The sequence below is a fragment of the Lagopus muta genome, chromosome 2 (genome assembly GCF_023343835.1).
Source record: "Lagopus muta isolate bLagMut1 chromosome 2, bLagMut1 primary, whole genome shotgun sequence".
In the NCBI taxonomy this organism is placed as follows: domain Eukaryota; kingdom Metazoa; phylum Chordata; class Aves; order Galliformes; family Phasianidae; genus Lagopus; species Lagopus muta.
The window spans coordinates 22,649,273-22,669,885 of record NC_064434.1 but is presented as its reverse complement, the minus strand read 5'-3'; the positions used below and the strand labels follow the sequence as shown (position 1 = coordinate 22,669,885).

At 42.6% G+C, this 20,613-nt stretch overlaps 1 protein-coding gene across 11 annotated transcripts; it reads left to right on the top strand.

The window, feature by feature from the left end:
* The first annotated feature begins 43 nt into the window (after window positions 1-43).
* CILK1 (ciliogenesis associated kinase 1) lies at window positions 44-19,783 on the top strand. 11 transcript variants are annotated; one of them, XM_048936963.1, is made up of 16 exons: window positions 44-318; window positions 843-950; window positions 1,357-1,444; window positions 3,395-3,565; window positions 5,449-5,503; window positions 6,438-6,559; window positions 8,223-8,302; window positions 9,523-9,655; window positions 10,098-10,269; window positions 10,743-10,910; window positions 11,574-11,870; window positions 12,935-13,125; window positions 13,477-13,628; window positions 14,989-15,117; window positions 15,579-15,692; window positions 16,324-19,783. In XM_048936963.1, the coding sequence occupies exons 4-16, from the start codon at window positions 3,465-3,467 to the stop codon at window positions 16,476-16,478; spliced, it is 1,869 nt and encodes a 622-aa protein (XP_048792920.1). In that variant the 5' UTR covers window positions 44-318; window positions 843-950; window positions 1,357-1,444; window positions 3,395-3,464; the 3' UTR covers window positions 16,479-19,783. The 11 variants fall into 11 exon arrangements, with proteins under 11 accessions (XP_048792920.1, XP_048792915.1, XP_048792922.1 ...); XM_048936958.1 differs by having other exon boundaries at window positions 3,316-3,565; XM_048936965.1 differs by lacking the exon at window positions 843-950.
* The last annotated feature ends 830 nt before the right edge of the window (window positions 19,784-20,613 follow it).

The window sequence follows — 20,613 nt, the reverse complement described above, 5'->3', positions numbered from 1 at the left end:
CGCCGGCCGCGGGCCGAGACCAGCCACCCCGCCGGACGCACCACGCCCACCGCGCCCCTCCCGCCCGCAGCGTCCCGGCTCGGCACCGCACCGCCCGCTGGGAAGTGCGATCCACGCCGGCCGCCGCTCCGACCGACCCGCCCGCGCGGAGGAGCGGGGGCTGCCGGGAGCTGTAGTGCCGCGCGGGCGGCCATCCCGAGGGAGGCTCCGTCTCCGCTGGATGGCGCCAGTTCCGGCCCGCCGTGCGGGGCTACGGGCCTCGGCCCGGCCTGGAGCGCGGCGGTGTCCGCGGAGCGCGGAGCCGTCGCCTTGCCATGTGTGAGTACCGCGCGGTTCTGGGGATGGGCCCGGGCCGGGCGCTGCAACCAGGCGGCCGTTACGGGTGAGACCGGTCGGTGCTGGGGTTGTATGCGCGCCTTTACGCGTGGCCTCCTCGCCCTTATCCGTACTCGCAGCCCCGAGTGCTTTTAGGAGCGGAGGAGTTGAGTGCTTTGCTCGGGGACGGAGCCGCTGCAGCCGGCGGGGACGTGGCGGCCGCTGCGGGACGGGCCTCGTCCGACGGGGCTGGGAGGAGAGAGCCGCCCTGGGGCCGCCGGGCGCAGCGCCAGCCCTTGTGTTGTGGGGCGGCGGGGCGAGATGCTCGGGTACGCGGCGTGCCTGGGGGCAGGCGGCACGGGCTCGTGGCATGCCGAGGTGTGGAGGTGCTGTGCTCGGCGAGACGTGTACGACCCATCTCGTGATGGTTTTTTGCTAGAGCGTTCAGGCTGCTCTGCCTGGGCGCATCTCTCCTCATTCAGGAACAAAGCCCTGTCACTGGGCTGCATAGTGCTCTCCTCATTCAGGAACGAAGCCCCGTCGTTGGGTGTGTGTGTGTGCTTGTGAGATGGCAGAGAGATGTCTTAAAGCAGAAGTCACTTTTAAATAAGTACGCACAGCTCCAGCTGGCTTCAGTAAGTGTCACGCATGCCTGTGGGAGTTTAACGGTTGCTTAACGCTGGGCTGTGGGGTACATGGCACCAACCTAGGGTGACCCTTGGGTGTGCCCCACGTTTTGGTTTTCTGAGTGAGGAGGAATGGTGGTGGGGTGTGAGTACCTTGAGGGGAGCAGGCTGGGGGTGGTGTGCCGAGATGCTGCACTGGGCGGCCTGGGAGGTGGTGGGATCACTGTCCCAGGGGGCGTTCAAGAACTGTGTAGATGTGGCCCTGAGGGATATGGTTAGTGGGCATGGTGGGAATGGGCTGGAGGTTAGACTGGTGGTCTTATGGGTCTTATCCAACCTTAATGATTCCATGCTTCCCCCTAACACATCAGCAGTGTTTCAGTCTGTTTGTTGTTTTGGTCATGTTTGGCAGCAGAGCTGGAGTACCAAGAGAGCTTCTTACAGGCTCAATGAAAATCAGTGGCTGTGAAAGGCAGAGGCTTGAAGAAGTATCCCCAGTGTGGGTAAGGGCTGGGAACCAGGGCTGCTGACAGCTGGAGTAACCAAAGCTGTTCACGTGGATGCTGAGTGAACGTGGCCTGAACACACATTTATGCTATGCTGGTGTTGTCAGCAGTTTTCTGGGCCTCTTTGGCCAGTGCAGTGACTAATTGGGATGGGGGGACCCACGGACCCATGCCCCAGGAAGGGGGGAGGGGGTGGGGAGATGGACCTAAAAACAGAGACTTAGTAAACTAAGGGAAAAAAATAATTTGGTAAGTAGTGGAATGCAAGATAACATAATATAATGCAATATAACTGGAATTGAAGCTAATAAATAAAATGAGAGAGAGAGTGTCCAAAACTGAAGGCCTTACTCTAGTGTTGAAGGCAATACAGCTAGGGAGCACACATGCATAGACAAGCAGTAAAATAATGGGACAGTCTCCTGACTCGTGAGCAGTTTTATCTTTCCCTCTAAACAGAAAACCAGGACAGAACAGCAAAGTCTTCTGGGAGATGTAGTTCTTCTCTTCTGAGAACCAGATACCCAGAAATATCAACTATGCGTGGAAATGTAGCATTAACTCTGTAACTCCCAGTGCAACTCATGATGCTATGATATGCAATACTAATAACAGAAATCATAAAACCATAGCAGGTGTGCAGCCTGGAAACTAGCCAAAAAGAAACCGGTATTCCAAAGTGCTGTCCAGACTCTGTGCTCCTTGGTGAGCAGTACAAAATGTGGGACTGGGTCTCCAACTAAATCTGCTCAGTCATGGTTCCCCAAAGCAGTGTGTGGAGAGAAGCTGGTCCTGCTGCAGGGCAGCTCCTCCCACCTGCCCTACACACTGCCTGGTGTCAAAGGCAGGAACACAGAATCATGGAATTATTAAGGTTGGAAAAGACCTCTAAGATCATGTAATTCAACCATCAACCCGTCACCACTGTGCTCACTGAACTATGTCCCTCAGTGTCACATTTACCTTTCCTTTAGAAACCTTCGTAAGCTTCATTGCCATTCTTGAAAATGCTCTAGGTTGAAGCAGATTGTTTTTCTCATAAAAAATGTGTAAAATAGGCCAAAGGTGTGCTGTGGCTGTATTTCCTAATTTGTGTTTGTTTGTTCCTGTATTAGTGGGACTGATAGGCTTAGATAACTGAAAACAAAGAATCTTAGCAACATCCTGCAAATACAAAGTTGTGGTTCTGCACTGATAATGGTTACAGAGTTCAAACAACGTAATCCTTTTACAATAGTCATTTGGCTTTGTGAAATAAGGTGAGCTTTTGGAATGCAGGCTTCAGAAGGCAGAAGTCGCATGGCAGGAATGTTGCTGCCTTCTGAGAGCTGGAGAAAAAAGAAAGCAGGGGCCAGACTCAATGATAGCGGAAGAATTTTGTTTTATTCCAAATGTATGAATAATCAACATAGATCACATTTGTTCTAAAGTAATGTAAAGATTAGGAAATGTTTGTAGCAGTTAGATTAAATAAGGGAATATAGACTATCTTTCTTAATGGATGATGTGTCCACTGCTAGAGACAGATCCATTCTTAGGAGTGCTGCATTGAAATGCATTTGGCATTTTCTGATGCATGCATAATGTTTTATAACATAAACTGTGAGGCTTCATCTTCTGTTTTCATTACTAGTACGTGCCCTCAGGGCTAGCTACAAGCTTTCCAGAAGGGGCCTTTAGCTTTAGTGAGCAAATGGATTTGGGGAACAGTTACACCCAGATAAAAGCTGTCTGCTTCAGGTGGGGACCTGAAGCAGGTATTTGATTATAGCTTCCAAGGGCTGTTTCTTTGAGGAGAGAATGGGGTCTGCAAGTGAGTAATCTTGGAAAGGTACAGAAATCAAGTGGATTATGTTCTGTGCTTTCAGACCAAAGGCTAAGTCTTGAAAACATGATTCCTGCAACTGTTGACACTGTCCTGAGTGCTCTGTATTTATGCTGCCACAGAAAGAACTGGTTACAGTCGGAGAAGAAACACTAAGGACTCAAATGCGCTTGCAGCTAAAGTATCCTCATCATGAATAGGTACACAACTATCAGACAGCTTGGTGATGGGACCTACGGCTCTGTCCTCCTAGGGAGAAGCATTGAATCTGGGGAGCTAATAGCCATTAAAAAGTAAGTATTTTCCTTTGCTAGCTGATGCTGGAAGGTCCCAGTTTTTCTGTTCTGTGATTTGCATCACCTGGTCAGGTCGTGCACTGACTCGAGCTCTCCAGATGCTACGTGACATCCATACTTGCAGCTGAGCTCCATATGCTTCCTCTCAAAACAGGTTCTTTATATTCTCCCCAGTTCGAGCAGAAAATACAAGGCTGAAATACATAGATATATTGTAATAGTGCTCAGCTACTACGTGCAGTCAGATGCATGTATATTATTTAGACTGTTCTGCAGTGCTGCTTTGGGAATCTGCACTCTCTTCCCTGCTGCATACATGGGACATACATTTCATGGTCTAATTCCCAGTATCTTAATGCTGCAGTGGTAAAGAAAATGAGATCTGATGTATCAACTTTTTATTCTATTAATTATCAGTAGTTTCAGCTTATGTTTTTTTCTTAATAGTCTTGGAGAAATCTGCTTGATTTTTCTCATTTTTTTCTCTGCTGCTTCAGTTGTGACCTCAGTTTGTAAAAGACTTATTTGTCCTGGTTGTGGTAAGAGGCATTGTGCTGCAGTCACTTTCCTGAAATACCAGCCTTGACCCAGGGATGTACTTGTCAAAAGAGCTTTCAGTACAATGTTGTTTTGTATGAATGGTCAATGGTTGGCTTCAGCAAATTCTCGGTGCTGAGAATGTTTTACCTGCACCAAACCTTGCCAGAAACACTTTTGATTTTCATTTTACAGCATGGTAGAAACTCAAATATTTCAGAACATACCACAGAACAGTAGTTTGTTCTCTTACGTTTGAATGCCAACCCATTATTAAGAGCAGAATTGTGAACTGGTACCTGGCAGGACAAGATGTTAATTGCAAGAACACTGCTTACACAAACAAAAATATAAAATTCTTCAAGAAATGAAGACCATGTCAGTATATTTAAAATCTCCTGAGAACTGATTTCAAACTGGAAAATCACTGCAATAATAAGAAGTATTGTTATTATAAAGATTCTTATTCAATTCTGACAAAGACTCAGGTCTTCAAAGGGTACCTCACTCCCTCTGAAATCCAGATTCAAGGCAGTTATGTAGCTAAGTGTAATCTGTGCTGTTCTGTGTGTATGTACACGTACTGCTTTCATTCTGGGCTTCTGAAAGTAGAAGGCTCCTTCGTGAAGGAGCTGATTCACAATCAGAATGTTTGAACACGTAAGACCATACTTTACACATTAATACTTTGCACAGCTGTATTCTGAATTAGGATAGAAAAGATCTGTCTTGTGGTCTGTTCCTATTGAAGCAGAGTTGCTTGTGAGCTTGAAAGGAGAGGCAAAACTGAAAAGGCTGTTGGCATGGTAGAGGAAACTAGCAAGGGAGCAGTGGGCACTGAAAAATAAGGAAATAAGGGGAAAATAAGGAAAAAAGGGAAATATGTGTAAAATTACAAGAAATCAAAACATAGAGGAGAGGAACAAATAGAATATGATGAAGTTGGACAGCCCATGCCATGATCTAACTTGATTTTCAATAGATCTGTTTCAAAACTAGTCTGACTCAATCATGACTTGTTGCCCTTGTTCTTTTTACCATTATATTCTTCTCCATCAGACTGTATACTAGAAAGAAAAATCATATATTCCAACTTGCTGAAGGCTCTTACATCTCTGCAAAAGGATACATGTGCAGAATAGGGCATCCCTTATAATACTATCGCTTTAAAATTCTACTAGAATGTACTTTGTCTAAAAATCCAGAGGTTTTTTTTGACAAAGGAGATGACACCTTATATTTACATGGTGGATTTGAATTCCTGAGCTGTAATGAGACTTCTAGGTCTAAGACTGTAGCTGATGTTGACCACGTATTAATTGTTTTTGCCTCTACTGTTGTAGAATGAAGAGAAAGTTTTATTCCTGGGAGGAATGCATGAATCTTCGTGAAGTTAAGGTACTTGCTTCATTCAATGGCTGACTTATATTAAAAGATCCCTGACACATTTTTGGGTAACAACAAATTATTTCTACCTCTTTTGGCAAAAAGTCTCCCACAAAATTGCTGTGGATGTTGTTGCTACAGTTCTGTTTCCTGCCTCTTTGCATTTGACTGGGGTGACAGTAATGTTATGGAAGTACTGCAGTTTTAAGAAGAAATGCATAACGTTGTGCAGACTTGCTTCCAGTGAGGGTGGTAAGTGTGGGAGATAGCTTTCTTATCATGAAACCTGGAATTGGTTGGTGTGTTTTGTGGAGCTAGACAACACCTGGTCTTCACTCAGCTGAAACCTTTGTATATGCAGCTGCATTTGTCTGGGTAGTTGGTTTGGAGATGGTCCTGTAGCATGAAATTCTGATGCTAGCAAAGCTTTAAGGGTATGTTTTTAAGGTCTCCCTTAATTTCTAGGCTTTGCAAACCTTGCAAACACACCTAGGTCGTTCTTCCAGGATGATGCATTTTCTTCTAGTACAGCTAGTAGTGTTGCTACTGCAAGAATGAATGTCCAACAAAAAATCTAGAAAGAAGAGAGGATGAAGAACCAACAATGATTTCCAGGGTTTTACTTCGTCCTGAGTCTAACCTGACTGTCATCAGTGCAAGTGATGCAAATTCTGCCAGTGGGAAGCTCTATATAGAGAAAATACCATTGTTTTGGTACCTACTGTGCTGCCAAACAGCTAGCTTATGGGTGACCAGCTGTGCATTATGCTGATGTGTATATACACTTCAGGTAGCAATATTTGAAAACTCAGTCTTTGGTCTCATAGCTGTCTAATTATTTAAATGTTAAAGTTTTGAAGCCAAGTCTCCTGCATCAGTGCAATCATCTTTCTGTTTCTGTTTGAGTAAGACCCAGTAAAATACTGTTTGTGTTTTCTGCTTCCAGTCTTTGAAGAAACTAAACCATGCCAATGTAGTAAAGCTGAAAGAAGTCATCAGGGAAAATGATCATCTCTATTTTGTGTTTGAGTACATGAAGGAAAATCTTTATCAGTTAATGAAAGAAAGGTATGTAAAAACATCACCTGCTCTTAATTACTTGTGTAATGTGCTCATTCAGCTTACTTTTAACGCCTCTGCTGTTTTTCAGAGGAGTTTGGATCTTTTGCTTATGCTTAGATCACTAGGGCTCAAGTCTTTGTGATACAGCAGGAGCTGTATCTATCTATGGCTTTCCCCTTTGAGCATATCTCAGGCAGTTTAAGGAGAGTTTCCTGTGTCTCTTCTCAGATTAGCCTGGTAGATAAATAGGATACTCTTTTGAAAATTAGGAACTGAGGACTTTTAATGTCCCTCAAACTGAAGAGGCATTAAACTTCTGATTTCTAGATAAGTGCTCTAGCTGGCAATGATTCTGTATTAGAGACAGCTACTTCCTATGCTTCTAATTTGGCTTTCTCAAATAAATGAATAAGAAGTGATTGAAATAGTAACTGTAAAAGGTCTAATTGTGGATTGCTTTAGGAATCTTCTTTCTTTTTTTCTTTTTTTTTTTTTCTTTTTTTTTTTCCTTGCAATTTTGTCTGACATATTCAGAAGATTGACTATTTTGTCTGTCAGTTTTCTCAGAATCTTTTACCTCTTCGATAAGGTCTTAATTTTACCTTTCAGACCATGATAGGATCCTCCAGAGGACAATCTGGGGGTAAAATAGCTTTCTGCTTTGAATCATTCGGAAGAAGCCATTCTCATCCTATGACTTCAGAATAAGCCAGTGAGAGGGCTTATTATCATCATAGTGTATCTCTGTGAATATTTCATAAATACTTAATAAAATACCTTTTTAAAGGTAGAGATACTTACTGTGCATACACAGGTATAGAACAACTTTCACTAAATTGTGCACGTAAATGCAGGTGCTGATCTTTAATTACATGAAATAACAAAGCTTGAGAAAATAATTCTAGTGCCTAAGATACAGACCAGTGATCTCTATCATCATCACAGAAATTCATAGGAATGCTGAATATAGTCTACCTCTATATGAAAACCAAAAAGGCAGATGTCTATGAAAGCATGCAGTACACCGCATTCTTTTCAGTTTAGCCAGCTCTCAGACTGGTTAGATATCTCATTTGTAAAGATCTGATTGATCAGATTTATATTCTTAAATCTTTGAGTTACTATTGCTGTGTAAAGGGACTGTGGAGAATTTTTCTTTCTGTTGTAATTTGAAAAAATAAGAAAGGCTGAAAAGTTGGCTGTAGGAGCAGATGTCACTTCCAAAATATGTGATGATCATTCTTTAGAGCTCAGGAAATTCAGTAAGGCCCAGACCATCTTCTTTCACTCTTATGGCCAATTTTTTCCCCTCCCCATCCTCCCAAACCATCTGTACATACAATGTTTCCTGATGTGCAGAGGCAGCTGATACAGAGCTGCTTAATTTTAATCTTCTGTTGGTGAAAGGGTCTATCACTAAACTGCCTGCTATGGCTGATCTAGGCTAAATATCATGAGAAGAGCCTCTTGTTTTTGCTGGTACAGATTGTGAAAGTGCCATGCAAGTTTTCATGGAGCAATAAACTACCAGAGAGTGCTTAGAGTGTATCTAAGAGTTTTACTGTTATTGTTGGCTTTTCTCTTTGGTTCATAAGAAGCATAAGTTAATATGTAAACTTAATAATTAACATTTCTTTCCTCTTTTTTTTTTTTTCTTTTTGTCCTGTAGAAACAAACTGTTTCCTGAGGCTACAGTTAGGAATATTATGTACCAGATCCTGCAAGGGCTTGCATTTATCCATAAGCATGGTAAGCTATGTTTTAGCTGTAACTACTTTGAGTTAGAATGAGATAACCTCTGTGTAAGGTTTTTGTTTGTTTGTTTCAGTGAGTACAAATACGTTACTAACTTTCATTAAAGGCAGTCATCAGAAGAGTGTTCTCTTACTGCTCTTGTCAAATACCTGAAAGGTGCTTACAGCAGAGCAGGGCTGGTCTCTTCTCACTGGTGACAGGTGACAGGATGAGGGGAAATGGCCTTAAGTTGTGTACAGCTTGGGTTGGATATCAGGAAAAACTTTACAGAAAGGGTTGTTAAGCACTGGAATAGGCTCCCCAGGGAGGTGGTTGAGTCACCATTCCTGCATATGTTTAAAAACCATTTGAATGTGGTGCTCAGGGACACGATTTAGTGGAGGGTTATTAGAATTAGGGTAGTATGGTTAGGTTGTGGTTGGACTTAATGATCTTTGAGGTCTTTTCCAGTCTTAGCTATTCTGTGATTCTGTGAGTGGCACTAAACTAGCAATTTGTGTTACAGAAAATAGAGGGCAGGTATCTGTATTTTATAGCTGCCTGATGTTGCATTTTGGAGGTTTGCTTAGTTTCTTTTCTATAGATTTCCACATTTTGTAGTGGGCAGCTAGCAGCCTTCTGTAACTTGTCTGATGTTAATGGCCACAGTCCTGATAGATTTAGAGGTCACCTGAGATTGAGAATAAAGGATATCTTACTGTTTATTATTCTCTGAATGCAGAGAGCTCTATAAAAAGAAAAAAATGTACTGATATCCACTGCCTGATAGGTTATCAGTGCTTGCAGACTGTTAAGAAGTTCTTAGATAGGAAAAAAAACAGGCTTCAAAATACAAAAATCAGCTCCTATTTCAATTTCTATTTTTTAAAAAAGCTTTGAAGTAAAAAGTTTTAATCACTTCCTTGCACACTTTCCATCATAATTAGAATAAAGCCAGCATTAAAATAGTATTTGTTATTTTTTTAAAGGAAGAGTCACCTGAAAGGGAGTTACCTGCCTGACTGTTCACAGTTGTTACAGAGTAGTTGATTAGTTCTTCATAAACTGTTGAACAATCATTATGCTGCCTGGCTTTCTTGGGCATTGAAGACATTCGGTTCTGTGTGGTGCTATTCAAACTTCATCAGTAAGAAGTGAAACAGTATAGGTGGAAAATAAAGGTGGCAGCTGGGTGTGGCATTGCAATGCACGTCAATATTTTATTTGAATTTTAGGATTCTTTCACAGAGACTTAAAACCTGAAAACCTCCTCTGCATGGGACCAGAACTTGTGAAAATAGCAGACTTTGGCTTAGCCCGAGAAATCCGATCCAGGCCTCCTTACACCGATTATGTATCCACAAGATGGTGAGCAAAAGTATTTCTTGATGCTGTGGGAATCTGCAGGTCTTAAAATGAAGCTCATAAATAAGCAGTGTAACATTTCTGCAGAATATAATAGTGCTCTTGATTCATCCTCTTGGTGGAACTTTTATTTAAGCTGGGCATAATTCAAAAAGCTTCAGGTGGTGCAAGGCGGTTTGCAGGTAGCACCAGAGCAGGAACTGAGGGGGATCTGATGGCACAGGTGGGATGTGGTGGGAATGCTGCATGTCAGGAAGATATAAGAGAACTTAAAGGGCTTACATAGTTTTTTTTAATTCTTTTTTTCTAGGAAATAAAGGAAGGTAGGAACTTTGTAAGTCATGTTTGCTGTTAACTGGAAAGAACAAAAAGCTGAATGGTTCTGTATATGACTGCTCTTGAGTTGTGTTGATGGTTGCGATTTTTTTCTTTTCCTCTCTCTCAGGTACAGGGCTCCTGAAGTCCTTCTGAGATCCACCAGCTATAGCTCTCCCATAGACATTTGGGCTGTTGGTTGTATAATGGCAGAAGTTTATACACTGAGGCCTCTCTTCCCAGGCGCCAGTGAAATTGATACAATATTCAAAATTTGCCAAGTTTTGGGGACACCAAAGAAGGTAGGTACAGTCACATTCCACTCTGCAGTAATGATCTACGATACATAATAATTTTACTTGACTTTACACTTGCTGCATAAGCATGATGTAGTTTTAGTGTAAAAACTGATGTGTAGAGGAGGAGAAGTAGACTCCTGAATAGCAAACAAAGTCATTAGACTGTGATTCATTTTGACATTGAAATTTCATTGTTTCTTGCATTTCAAGCAATGCTTTAAGAGGATAAAAAAAATCGTGGCGAACTCCTACGTCCTGTTCACATTTGTGCCTTTGACATGATCAAACATAAGGCCCTTACTTCCCACTAGAGCTTTGAGGTGAAAATGTTTGGTGAAACCTTCAGAATGTTTTAGGTGGCCACAGAATGGCTGGTTGCAGCCTGTAACTGATTGGAGAATATGTGCTAGTGCTTTTAGGCACTGTGATATTTTACACTTGAATTTTCTTTGTGTTTGGAAATTTCATTCTCCCAGAATGACTGGCCTGAAGGCTACCAGCTTTCATCCTCCATGAATTTTCGCTGGCCTCAGTGTGTACCTAACAACTTAAAAACCCTCATACCTAATGCTAGCAGTGAGGCAGTGCAACTGATGAGAGACATGCTGCAGTGGGATCCCAAAAAGCGGCCAACAGCCAGCCAGGTTTGATTTTGTTTTCTTTCTCATTTCTGCATATGACTCTTCTTTTCACTGCAAGTCACTGTGTATAGGCAGGTACTCAACAGTTGCTCGAGAAAACAGTTGGCAGGGAAAAGAGCAGAAGCCAAGAACAGTTTCCAAGACAAAAAGGAGTAATTAACAGGAAGTTATTAATCTGTTGCATGCAGCATCAGCTGCATGAGGCGAGTCCTCAATGATCAAATGTGTGAGTGCTGTACACCTAAATGAAATGTAACCCAGCCACAGTGAGTTATAGAGTGAAGGCTGGATGTGTGGCTGAAGGCTGTGATGCTGTACTTTCATTGCTGATGGGCGTCGCAGAATCACGGAGTGGCTGAGGTTGGCAGGAGCCTCTTGGTCTGCCTGCTTCAACCTTCCTGCTCAGCAGGGCCACCCAGAGCATGTTGCACAGACCATGTTCATACAGCTTTGGGTTGTCTCCAAGGATGGAGACTCCTCCATAACTTCTCTGTACCAGTGCTCAGTCACTCTCACAGTAAAGTATTTCCTGGTGTTCAGACAAGAGCACCTGCTGCTTTCTATTCCCGAAAAAGAGCACTAAAATTTGTGCTGTCCCATAGAGCAAGAGTAAGTTAGAAACTGTGGATTCCTAAATTGGCTCCTAACGTTTTCATTATGTTTTAGGCACTTCGATATCCATACTTCCAGGTTGGACATGCTTTAGGCCTTCAGGAGCTGACGAGACCAAAGGAACTCCATGATAAATCATCTCTGCATATTAAGCCTGTCCCTCCAGCACAACCTCCTTCAAAATCCCATGCCCGCATTTCTTCACGGCCATTTCAGCAAAGCCAGACTTCTCAACATCTGGTCTATCCGTGTAAGACAGACAACTCTGGGGCTGATCACAGTAAATATTTACAGGAGGACAAGTCGAACCAGGTTCTTCTGCCTGCAATTCACAATAAGGTTCCACAGCAGGTAAAGGTTCATCTAGCGTACAGATTTTCCTTAATGATGTTTGGTTTTTTTCTTGTTCTCTTGCATAAGATTCTTATACTGTGCTAAAAGTATAGGAAATGGGAGAAAAAAAACAGCAGCAATAACTTCCTGTCATAAACTGGAGGTTAGTATGTTGAAATCAAAATCTAATTTTGATTACTGTAAAACAAGCAAGTTGATGTCTCAATTCAAGACATGTTATGTTCCCCTTTGTGGAGTAGGGTGTTTGAAGGATGATTTTACGTGACTGAAATCATCTACAGGAGTCAGAATATCACTGGGTTTCATTCCATAGGAAAAAAAAGTATCCAACTGAATGGAATTGAATTGAGATGGTGAGCTGTTACCTTAGTCCATTTAAGTCTTCCAGATTACATGACCAGGACAGCTAGTCCATTCGTGCTTCTGTACTTCCTTGCCATGGAAGACAAGGTTTTTCTTTCAGAATAAGAACCTGCCATTTCTTTTGATTAAGAAGACCAGTTAGGTGACTAAAGAAGGGTAAATGCTTTTTTCAAACAGTTGGTCTCTACTTAGGCTGTCTGTACTGGCCATTGACTGATTTGCACAAAGTTCAATTGTACAAATGCAGTTAAGTGGCTGAGGTGACACAGTTTTTTATCTGCACAGTGCCACAAGTAAAATATATTTTATAAATGTCTAGGTATGGGCTTGTGAAAACATGAATGTAATTGAGGTTTGGTACTCCCAAGATGGATCAAGAAATAAAAATCAAGAGTGAGCTACTTTTTCTGAAGCTGTATAGCAAAAGATAAGTAGGATTGGAAATGAGACCTAAGGAATATATTCTTCTGTCAGTGTAAGATATTATGATGTAGGATAAAATGGAGAAGATAAGTAGTGATGTCTACAGGCTACAGATTGTGTTCTTAGCAAGCTTAATGAAGGCTAGATTTCTGCTACAGCTCTGCAACCAATCCTGTCCTTTAAGGCAGGAAAAAAGATGCTTTGGTCTTATCACCTGGTTTGTGTTGTAAGTGTGTGAGGTTTTGTTTTGTCTTGTTTTCCAATCACTGTAATAGAAAGCATCTACTGGGACTGAGAACATAAATGGTGAACTTAAACCAAAAGCTAGGCGAAGGTGGGGACATCTTGCTGGGCCAGTGAAGAATTCTGAAGAGTGGGATGACTTGGAAGACCTTGATTTCAGCTCTTCTATCACAAGGGTTGACTTGAAAAACAAAAAGAGGCAGAATGATGAAACTACTTGTAGGTAAGTTGGGTTTTGTTATATTTGAACTTATTTCCTTACATTTCACATCATTTTTCTTTTTTTTTCTTTTTTTTTCTTTTTTTTTTCCGTGGATTAGAAGCAGAAGAGAAAAACTAATTGAGATATAAAAACTGATGAAGCCATTTTTAAGGGAGCTACAAGTACGGGTCAGACTTTCAGGAGTGCTCATATGGCTTCAGGCTGAAAATATTCCCTGTTGTCTGTGTGATTATGCTGTAGTGAGCACAGTGAGGAAATGATTCCTGGAGATGAGATGGAAGAGAGAAAGCCAACTGTGGGTAAACATATGCTATAAGTTTTGGACTAAGCGTAGCAATTTTTGGGTTATAGATTTGAAAGCATTTTGGACCTGAAGCCTTTGGATGCAGTTGGCTCTGGCAGCAGTGCACCATCCCATGCCATCTTCCCACGGCAGGACACCCCAACGCTGCAAGTTTCTGCAGCAAAGCAGCACTACCTGAGACATTCTAGGTATCTACCCGGTTAGTAAAAAAATATTCATTTCTTTTTCCTCCTGTGATTCTAACAACAGTATGAAATAGTCATGAATGCATTATTCCTTATCCTTTGAGCTTGTGGAGTTGGGGCTGCTGCTTAAAGGAAGGAGAGGAGGAGCTTTCTTGCTTATGCGGGTGGCTATAATGCTAACTGCATTCTAGCAGTCTAGCAACTGAGATGAATCCTGTTTATGTGAAGGGGATGCTGGCATTTTTTCCTCCTGCCAGATGCTCTTTTATATTTCAAAGTGTATTAGAAAATGTCTACTAATGTGCCAGGCTATTCCCTGTTCCCCTTAGAAAAATAAGGCTGATCTTGTAGACTGGAAAAAATAGTGCCCTGAACTTGCCTGGCTCTGTAATACCATGAACAATAGAAGCTAGTTGATAATGGGAATATGCTTTGCCATAGCTTGGGATTTTATAGAATCCAAATCCTGTCTCTGTAGAGGAGCTGCGTGCCAGTAGAGCAACCTCCAGTTATAGTGAGACTAGTGCTGAAGTAGAGTGAAGTACAGGACTGGGGAGTGTGGCTGCCTGTAATTAAAATGAACTGAATATTAAAATGTCCCGTTTCATAATTTCTGTTTACAAAGGCAGTATCAGTGGTTCCTTAACTTATAGGATAAATACTCAAAGTTGCTGAAGTTGAGAAGATCCCATGATGTAAGACTTGGCCTTTTTTCCTGAGGAAAAAAAAAAAAAAAGATGATGTGTGACTTCACCATTTCAGACACTTTCAGATTGTCTCATTTAAACAGAGTTTGGTAGCTAAAAGTTTTGTTATCAAAGGAGGTAGTAAAATCCATTCATCCCAAGCCTGCTTTAGCTTTACTGTAAACTTGAGCATATCCTTGCATGTTGGATACCCTGCTTACATAGTAAAGTCTGTGTATTAAACACAAATAATATGTGATGTATGAATTCTACTGCAAAGTGTTTGCAAACTCAGTGGTTTCAGTAGATAATCAGAGAAGAGTGCAGTACTTTGAGAGACACTGTCTACCTTTACTCAGTCCCAGGGTATCTTGTCAGGCTGTATAATGTTGTGTTTGGTGTGAAGCACAGAATTTGTGGCCTTGATGCTAAGGATCCTGTCTTGGCATAAACAGCCATTGACACTAGTGGGACTCTTTACACAAGTATAATTTCAGGAGGAGGGCTTGTGGCCTCTCATAGAGTGTGAGAGGATGGGAAATAAGCCAGAGGCATGGTAGGGTGAAAAGGTTTTGGTTGAGTTCACTGAACTTAATAGTTGCTCCACAGTTGTGCATCAGATGGAATGTGTGCAAGTCTGTGTAAAACGAGATTTTCAGCGTGGTAATTGTTACTTTTTTTGCAATAGGAGTAAACACAAGAAATAGCACGGTCTCCACTTCAAGCAAGGAGTCTGTTCCATCTAATCCCTGGCCCAGTTCTGGTTTGCCTGGAAAAGCTTCAGTTTTGGGAGGAAGTATTAACAGGATAAATTCAGGTAAGGTGGTCCCACAGTTCCACATAGCTGTGTTTTGGGGTCACCTATTTCTAGTACATTGCCATCTCTAAAGATACATGCTGCTGTGCCTGTTCCTTTTGTTAAGCCTGGTAATGAGCTAAATGGCTGAATGTAAATGGCTAAACAGCATGAGAACCTTTATATAGATAGCCAGGCTCCTTGGCTCCTCTACCGATTTTTGATTTTTTGGTTTTTTTTTTGGTAGCTTGGTAGGATGTCATTAGGTTTCCCCTTCTTATTACCATCATTTCCCACAGTCTACTGGGATAAATGCAGGCATATAAAGGATCTGTGCACTTTTGGTATCTTTGGCAAAGTTTTTGTTTCCATCAGTCCCTGATCAGCTTTCATCTCAAATACAGCCCGTCACTTTGCACGTCTGTAACCTGTGCAGGAGATGGATTGCATTGGCCACAGATGTTCCTTGCTTTTTCTTTCAGGTCCCATAGCATCAAGTGGTCTGACTGGTGGCTATATCCCTTCATTTCTGAAGAAGGAAGTAGGCTCTGCTGGGCAGAGGGTTCAGTTAGCGCCAATTGCAGATCGATCTTCAAGTAAGTGTGGTACCTCCTCAGAGGAGGTTTAGGTTGAAACTAGGAGAAACTTTTTCTGTCAGAGGGTGGTCAGGCACTGGAATGGCTGCCCAGGGAGGTGGTGGAGTCACCGTCTCTGGCAGTGTTCAAGAGGCGCCTGGATGAGAAGCTACAAGATATGGTTTAGTAGCTTGTGGCACTGATAGGAATGGGAGGGTGGTTGGACTGGATGATCTTGCAGGTCGTTTCCAACCTTGTGATTCTGTGATTCTGTGTACCACCACCATCTTGGTCCCTTGCTGTTGCTTTGGTTATTCTGTGTATATGCAGCATTATGTTACAGATCAGTGCTTTACTCTGTAATTATTTGAGCGACTGGAACTACTGCTCATAGCCTTGCAGAGCTTCATGTAGAGAAGGGTTATTTATTTAGTTCATGAATTACGTGTTTTAACCACAGCCGTTACCCAATAAGCACACTGCAACGGAACCTAGAGTCTGATGTGAGAGCTGGCACAGGATTCACACTTGCCAGTCCAAAGTGCAGGTGCTCCTTGTATAACAGGGTTTTAAGGTTTGGATCACACGCGTTGTTTCACATCAGCAAATCCTCAATTAACCGTAACCTCTTGGAGTTTTCTTTCCCCCTTAGATTACGCTGCTCTGAAGTCAGCAAGACCCCATCTTGGACGGCCACCATTCAACTCACCTTCCAAAAGCCCCCCCGGGGTAATGCCGCTCCCGCCCCCAGCTCAGCCAGTCCACGGCCGCGTTGACTGGTCTGCAAAGTACAGAGCTCACCGGTGACACGTAGAAGTGCTCTCCCAGCAGCGCCCGTTGCCCACATGGTGACTGACGTGTGACAGTTTTCTGATGTTTTATAGACTTGTAAATTTAAAAGAAACAGGTCTTCTACGGTTGAGACCTTTCGGAAGGTTGCTTTGGTTTTGTTTTTTAACTTTTATTTGTGTTGATTTCAATGCAATCTTGTACTTTTTTTTTTTTTTTGTATGAAATTTTGTTATATAATTGGGTCCAATTATTTTCATAAATCTGATACCTTTTGTATATATGGCTTAGGGATCTTGGCATTTTTATATGATAAATTTTTATAACAAACTTTTTTAAATTCTAACTTCCTTTCTTGGATTCAACATTTTTATAAAAATGAGTTTAAGAAAAAATAAAGCAAAGCGGTGCAATATTGTGTTGGAAGAGAAGAGCGAGGAAGGGGCATTCATTAGATATTTTCTAAAGCTTATGTGCTAAGTGAGATTGTTTAATTTCAGTGATGCCATGTCTTGATGCCACACTGCTGCTGCTGTGTACTCGTTTGCTCTGTACATCAAAGGAATGAGCGAGCAGCAGTCCAACCTCTCCTTTACAGCCACTGAGAGACTGCTGGAAGTCCCAAGTCGGTGGGAAGCTTTTCTTTTTTGTATTTATTACTTTAATTTTACAAGGCTTTTGTTGGACCGCTGTCCAGCTTTCCACTCCCATTCTTTTGCTGTTACCAAATCTGGGTAATCTTGTTTCGTAAAGGATAATCAGTAGATTTATTTTCTGACACTGCATTTGTCATGCTTCAAAATTACCTCTTGGTGTTGTTCACTATCAAATAGGGTGTGGACCTACCTCTCTTAAATCTGCTTAAATGTTTCCTAATGACTAATGAGGAGAAACACCGAGATCTGGTTTTGCTGTTGTTGGGAAGAGAAGATCCAAATACATATTTAAGGCAGTATTGAGAATTACAAAGCTGGTTTCATAGTGAAAAAGTATTAGTGAGATGCCGGCAGCAGAGTTTAAGGAAACAGTATCTATGCATTTAACTTAATCTTTGTAACTGTTTCAAATGACTTTTGAGGGGAAAAAAATGTAAATTTGGAGCAAATGAATATGTTCAAGCTTCAGTTCTTCTTCATTTCAATGTCTTCACTTGTGATGTGAAGAGTGTGTCAGTTGCTGTAAATTAGGCCCCCAGACTCGACTGGGTAAAAATGAGGCTTTATGTCAGACCGCTAAAAACCATTCAGTTTGAAGGAGAAAAGGAACAAGAGGGTTCTAGACAAAGGCAGGTTGTTTCTGCACTGAGAAGGAGCGCCGGCATTCAGCTATCAGCAAATGGTTCATTTTGATCATAGGATTTGGCTGTTCCTTCACCTCCTTCCACAGAAGATTAGTCCTGTAGCTGCGACAGTTACAGTGCTGTGGGAGGACATCCTTCATAGCTGCATTTTGGACGAGCACCTTCAAAGCTGAAATGTACACATCTGCCCACAGAACTGTACAGAAATGGTCAGCTTTTGGGAAACCTCATCTGAACTCATTTTATCAATGGATCGGGCTGAAATTTGTGAGAGCCGGTCTGAAGGGATCAGAGGTGTGGTGGCATCCGGCTGCTTGGAAGGAGAGAAATGTGCCAGTGGGCCTGCCCCATGGGGGGCACCTGCTGCGGGCTGGAGCCTGGTAGCATGCCCTGGCCTTCTCAGCTCTTTCCATGAGAACACACAGGACTCAGGAAACTGCTCCCCAGAGTAAACTGCTGGCTCAGTGCTGTGGGGAATCAGGAGGGACTCTGGTCACTGTTGGCTTTTGCTGACTGAATCTATAGCGAGTTCACAGAGCAAAAAGGACCAGAAGTGTCTATGCATTAAAAAAGCACGTGCGTAAGGCTTGCACATGCCACAGATACGTCCGGCTACGCCAGGCACTTGTCCTTAACGTGTGCTAACAGCAAACTGAACATAACAGCTTCTGTAGCAGCAGTGTTAATGCGTAGCAATGACCATTCCAATTCTGTACCACATGCTGGTGTTGTGTTTGGGTAAGTGGAGAGGGAAATATGTATATTTGTGTCAGAAACTGGAAAGATAGTTGTTTCTTTTGGTGGAAATAAATATCTGTATTTATGTCTAGATATCATTTAATTTATTTTTTCGCTGAATAATCAGTTTTAGGGGAAATAGCCTGAACCTGTCCTAAGTATCCCTAGGCCTATGTAGGCAGTTTATGTAGTCTGTTCCATACATTCGATTCCTACAAATGGAAGCACGAGATGAATCATGAGAGCACGCTGCTGAGGCTTGGGCTCATCCTACCTACCCACACGTGCCTGAGCTTCTCCCAAAGCAGGGAGGAGTGAGAATCTCCTCTCAAGAAATGCAGCTTACCTGAGGACTCCCCTGGAGATGCTCAGGCCTCTCCCTGTTAATGATGGGGACCACTCTACTTGGTCACAGTGATACAGGATGAATATGGACTCGGCCTGTGTATACCTGAACCCCCATCAGCCCAGCCCTGTTTTCTTGGATACGATGTTCAGTCTTGGTCAGTCCAGCAAAAGTACTAGATTTAGTTTTGTTTTGTTTTGTTTTTTTTTCTTTTGCCACAACTCCTCCTTTCCTGAATAAAAGCCTATATTTTGTGGGGGAAAAAAAGCTAATAATCTTGACATTCAGAATGACTTCTGCTACTTTCAGCTTAGTGAGGTGGGAAAACTGCAAAATGTTGGTATATTGATATCGCTCTTGTAGCCTTTACTCAAGCAAAGAATGTTGGGCATGTTCTTTTAAGGATTAACCTGATTGAGCAATGTGCAGTGCTGTCTGAGTACAGTGCAGAGGGAAAAGCTGTCAGCCTGTTGGTTATACTGAGAGTTGGACAAGCAGCATAGCAGAGAATTTATCATATGTAGCCTCCTACTTTGTGTTGTAATGTTTAGCAGCATCGTTATGCAAAATGTTGGAATTCTGCAGTTTGCTTGTTCTCAGCATTACGTGTAGAAATGACTGCTGGGAATAAAGAAGCGTGCCAGCGGCCTCATTCACCTCTGCTGTCCAGATCTTCCTAAGTCTTGTGTCAGTGCCACAATATCAGCCACAAAGCCACGGTTCCTGTGGCGTTTCAGTATCTGGTAAGGCTGTTGGTGCCAATGGGATATTTCATAAAGGAGAACGGTTTTGAACTTAGAGGAAGAGCATGGAATTGTTAAGTATGATTATAAAGAAATAATGGTTCTTGTTTATTCAATGTTTTTGTTCAGAAAGGTTATATATGTTTGTTCCGTTCCTTCTCTGTCAAGTCTCCTGCCCAGAATAAAGTTACTCTTGAAGAAATACTGACTGAGAGTCCTTACGTTGTGCTGAGTTTTAACAGCAACGCTTTGGTTTGGCTGCTTTATGGTTACTTAATAAGCTTTCCATTCGGTGCCCTCTCTGGTGGCTGCTGCCTCTGTACCTGTGCTCTTTCTGCAGGTTCCTTGGCCATACGATGCGAGTCTAAGCACGTGATTTCTGCTGTGTTCTGTAAGCTTTTAATCTAATCTGTTAGTCTTTGGATGTCAAATCTGAAATTAACTAAAGTGTGGGAGTAGAAGGGAGGGTCGGGCTGGATATCGGGAGCTGGTTCTTCACTGGAAGGCGGTGGGCATGGAACAGGCTGCCAGGGCAGGGGGCACAGCCCTCAGCTGCTCGAGTTCGGGGAGCGTTTGGACAGTGCACATGGACATTGGGTTTGGATTATGAGTGTTTCTGTGTGGAGCCAGAAGGTGGACCTGATGTCCTTGTGGGTGCCTTCCAACTCAGGATATTCTCTGATGTCATTAGAGAAATACATCACACCCTGGAAGGAGGACATAACTTGTTCTCTCTGTATTGTGTCAGCTCCTCCTGTTTCTCCCACTCCTTTCCAGGCACTAGAAGCCGATTGTTAACTTTTAACCCCAACTGTTTTCCTGCAATTTCAGTGGCTTGGAATTGATTGTACAGGGGAAGAACCAGATGTGAGATCAAGAAGTGAGGCATGCATGCAGAAGTGCGGCAGCTCTGGGTAGTGGTGTGTGCATAAGAGAAGGAAGGAGCTCAGAGATTTGGGGGGCAGCAGTGGGAGAGTGAACGAGCAGCGCAAGTTGTTCCTCGTGCTGGGACCGAATAGGGAAAAG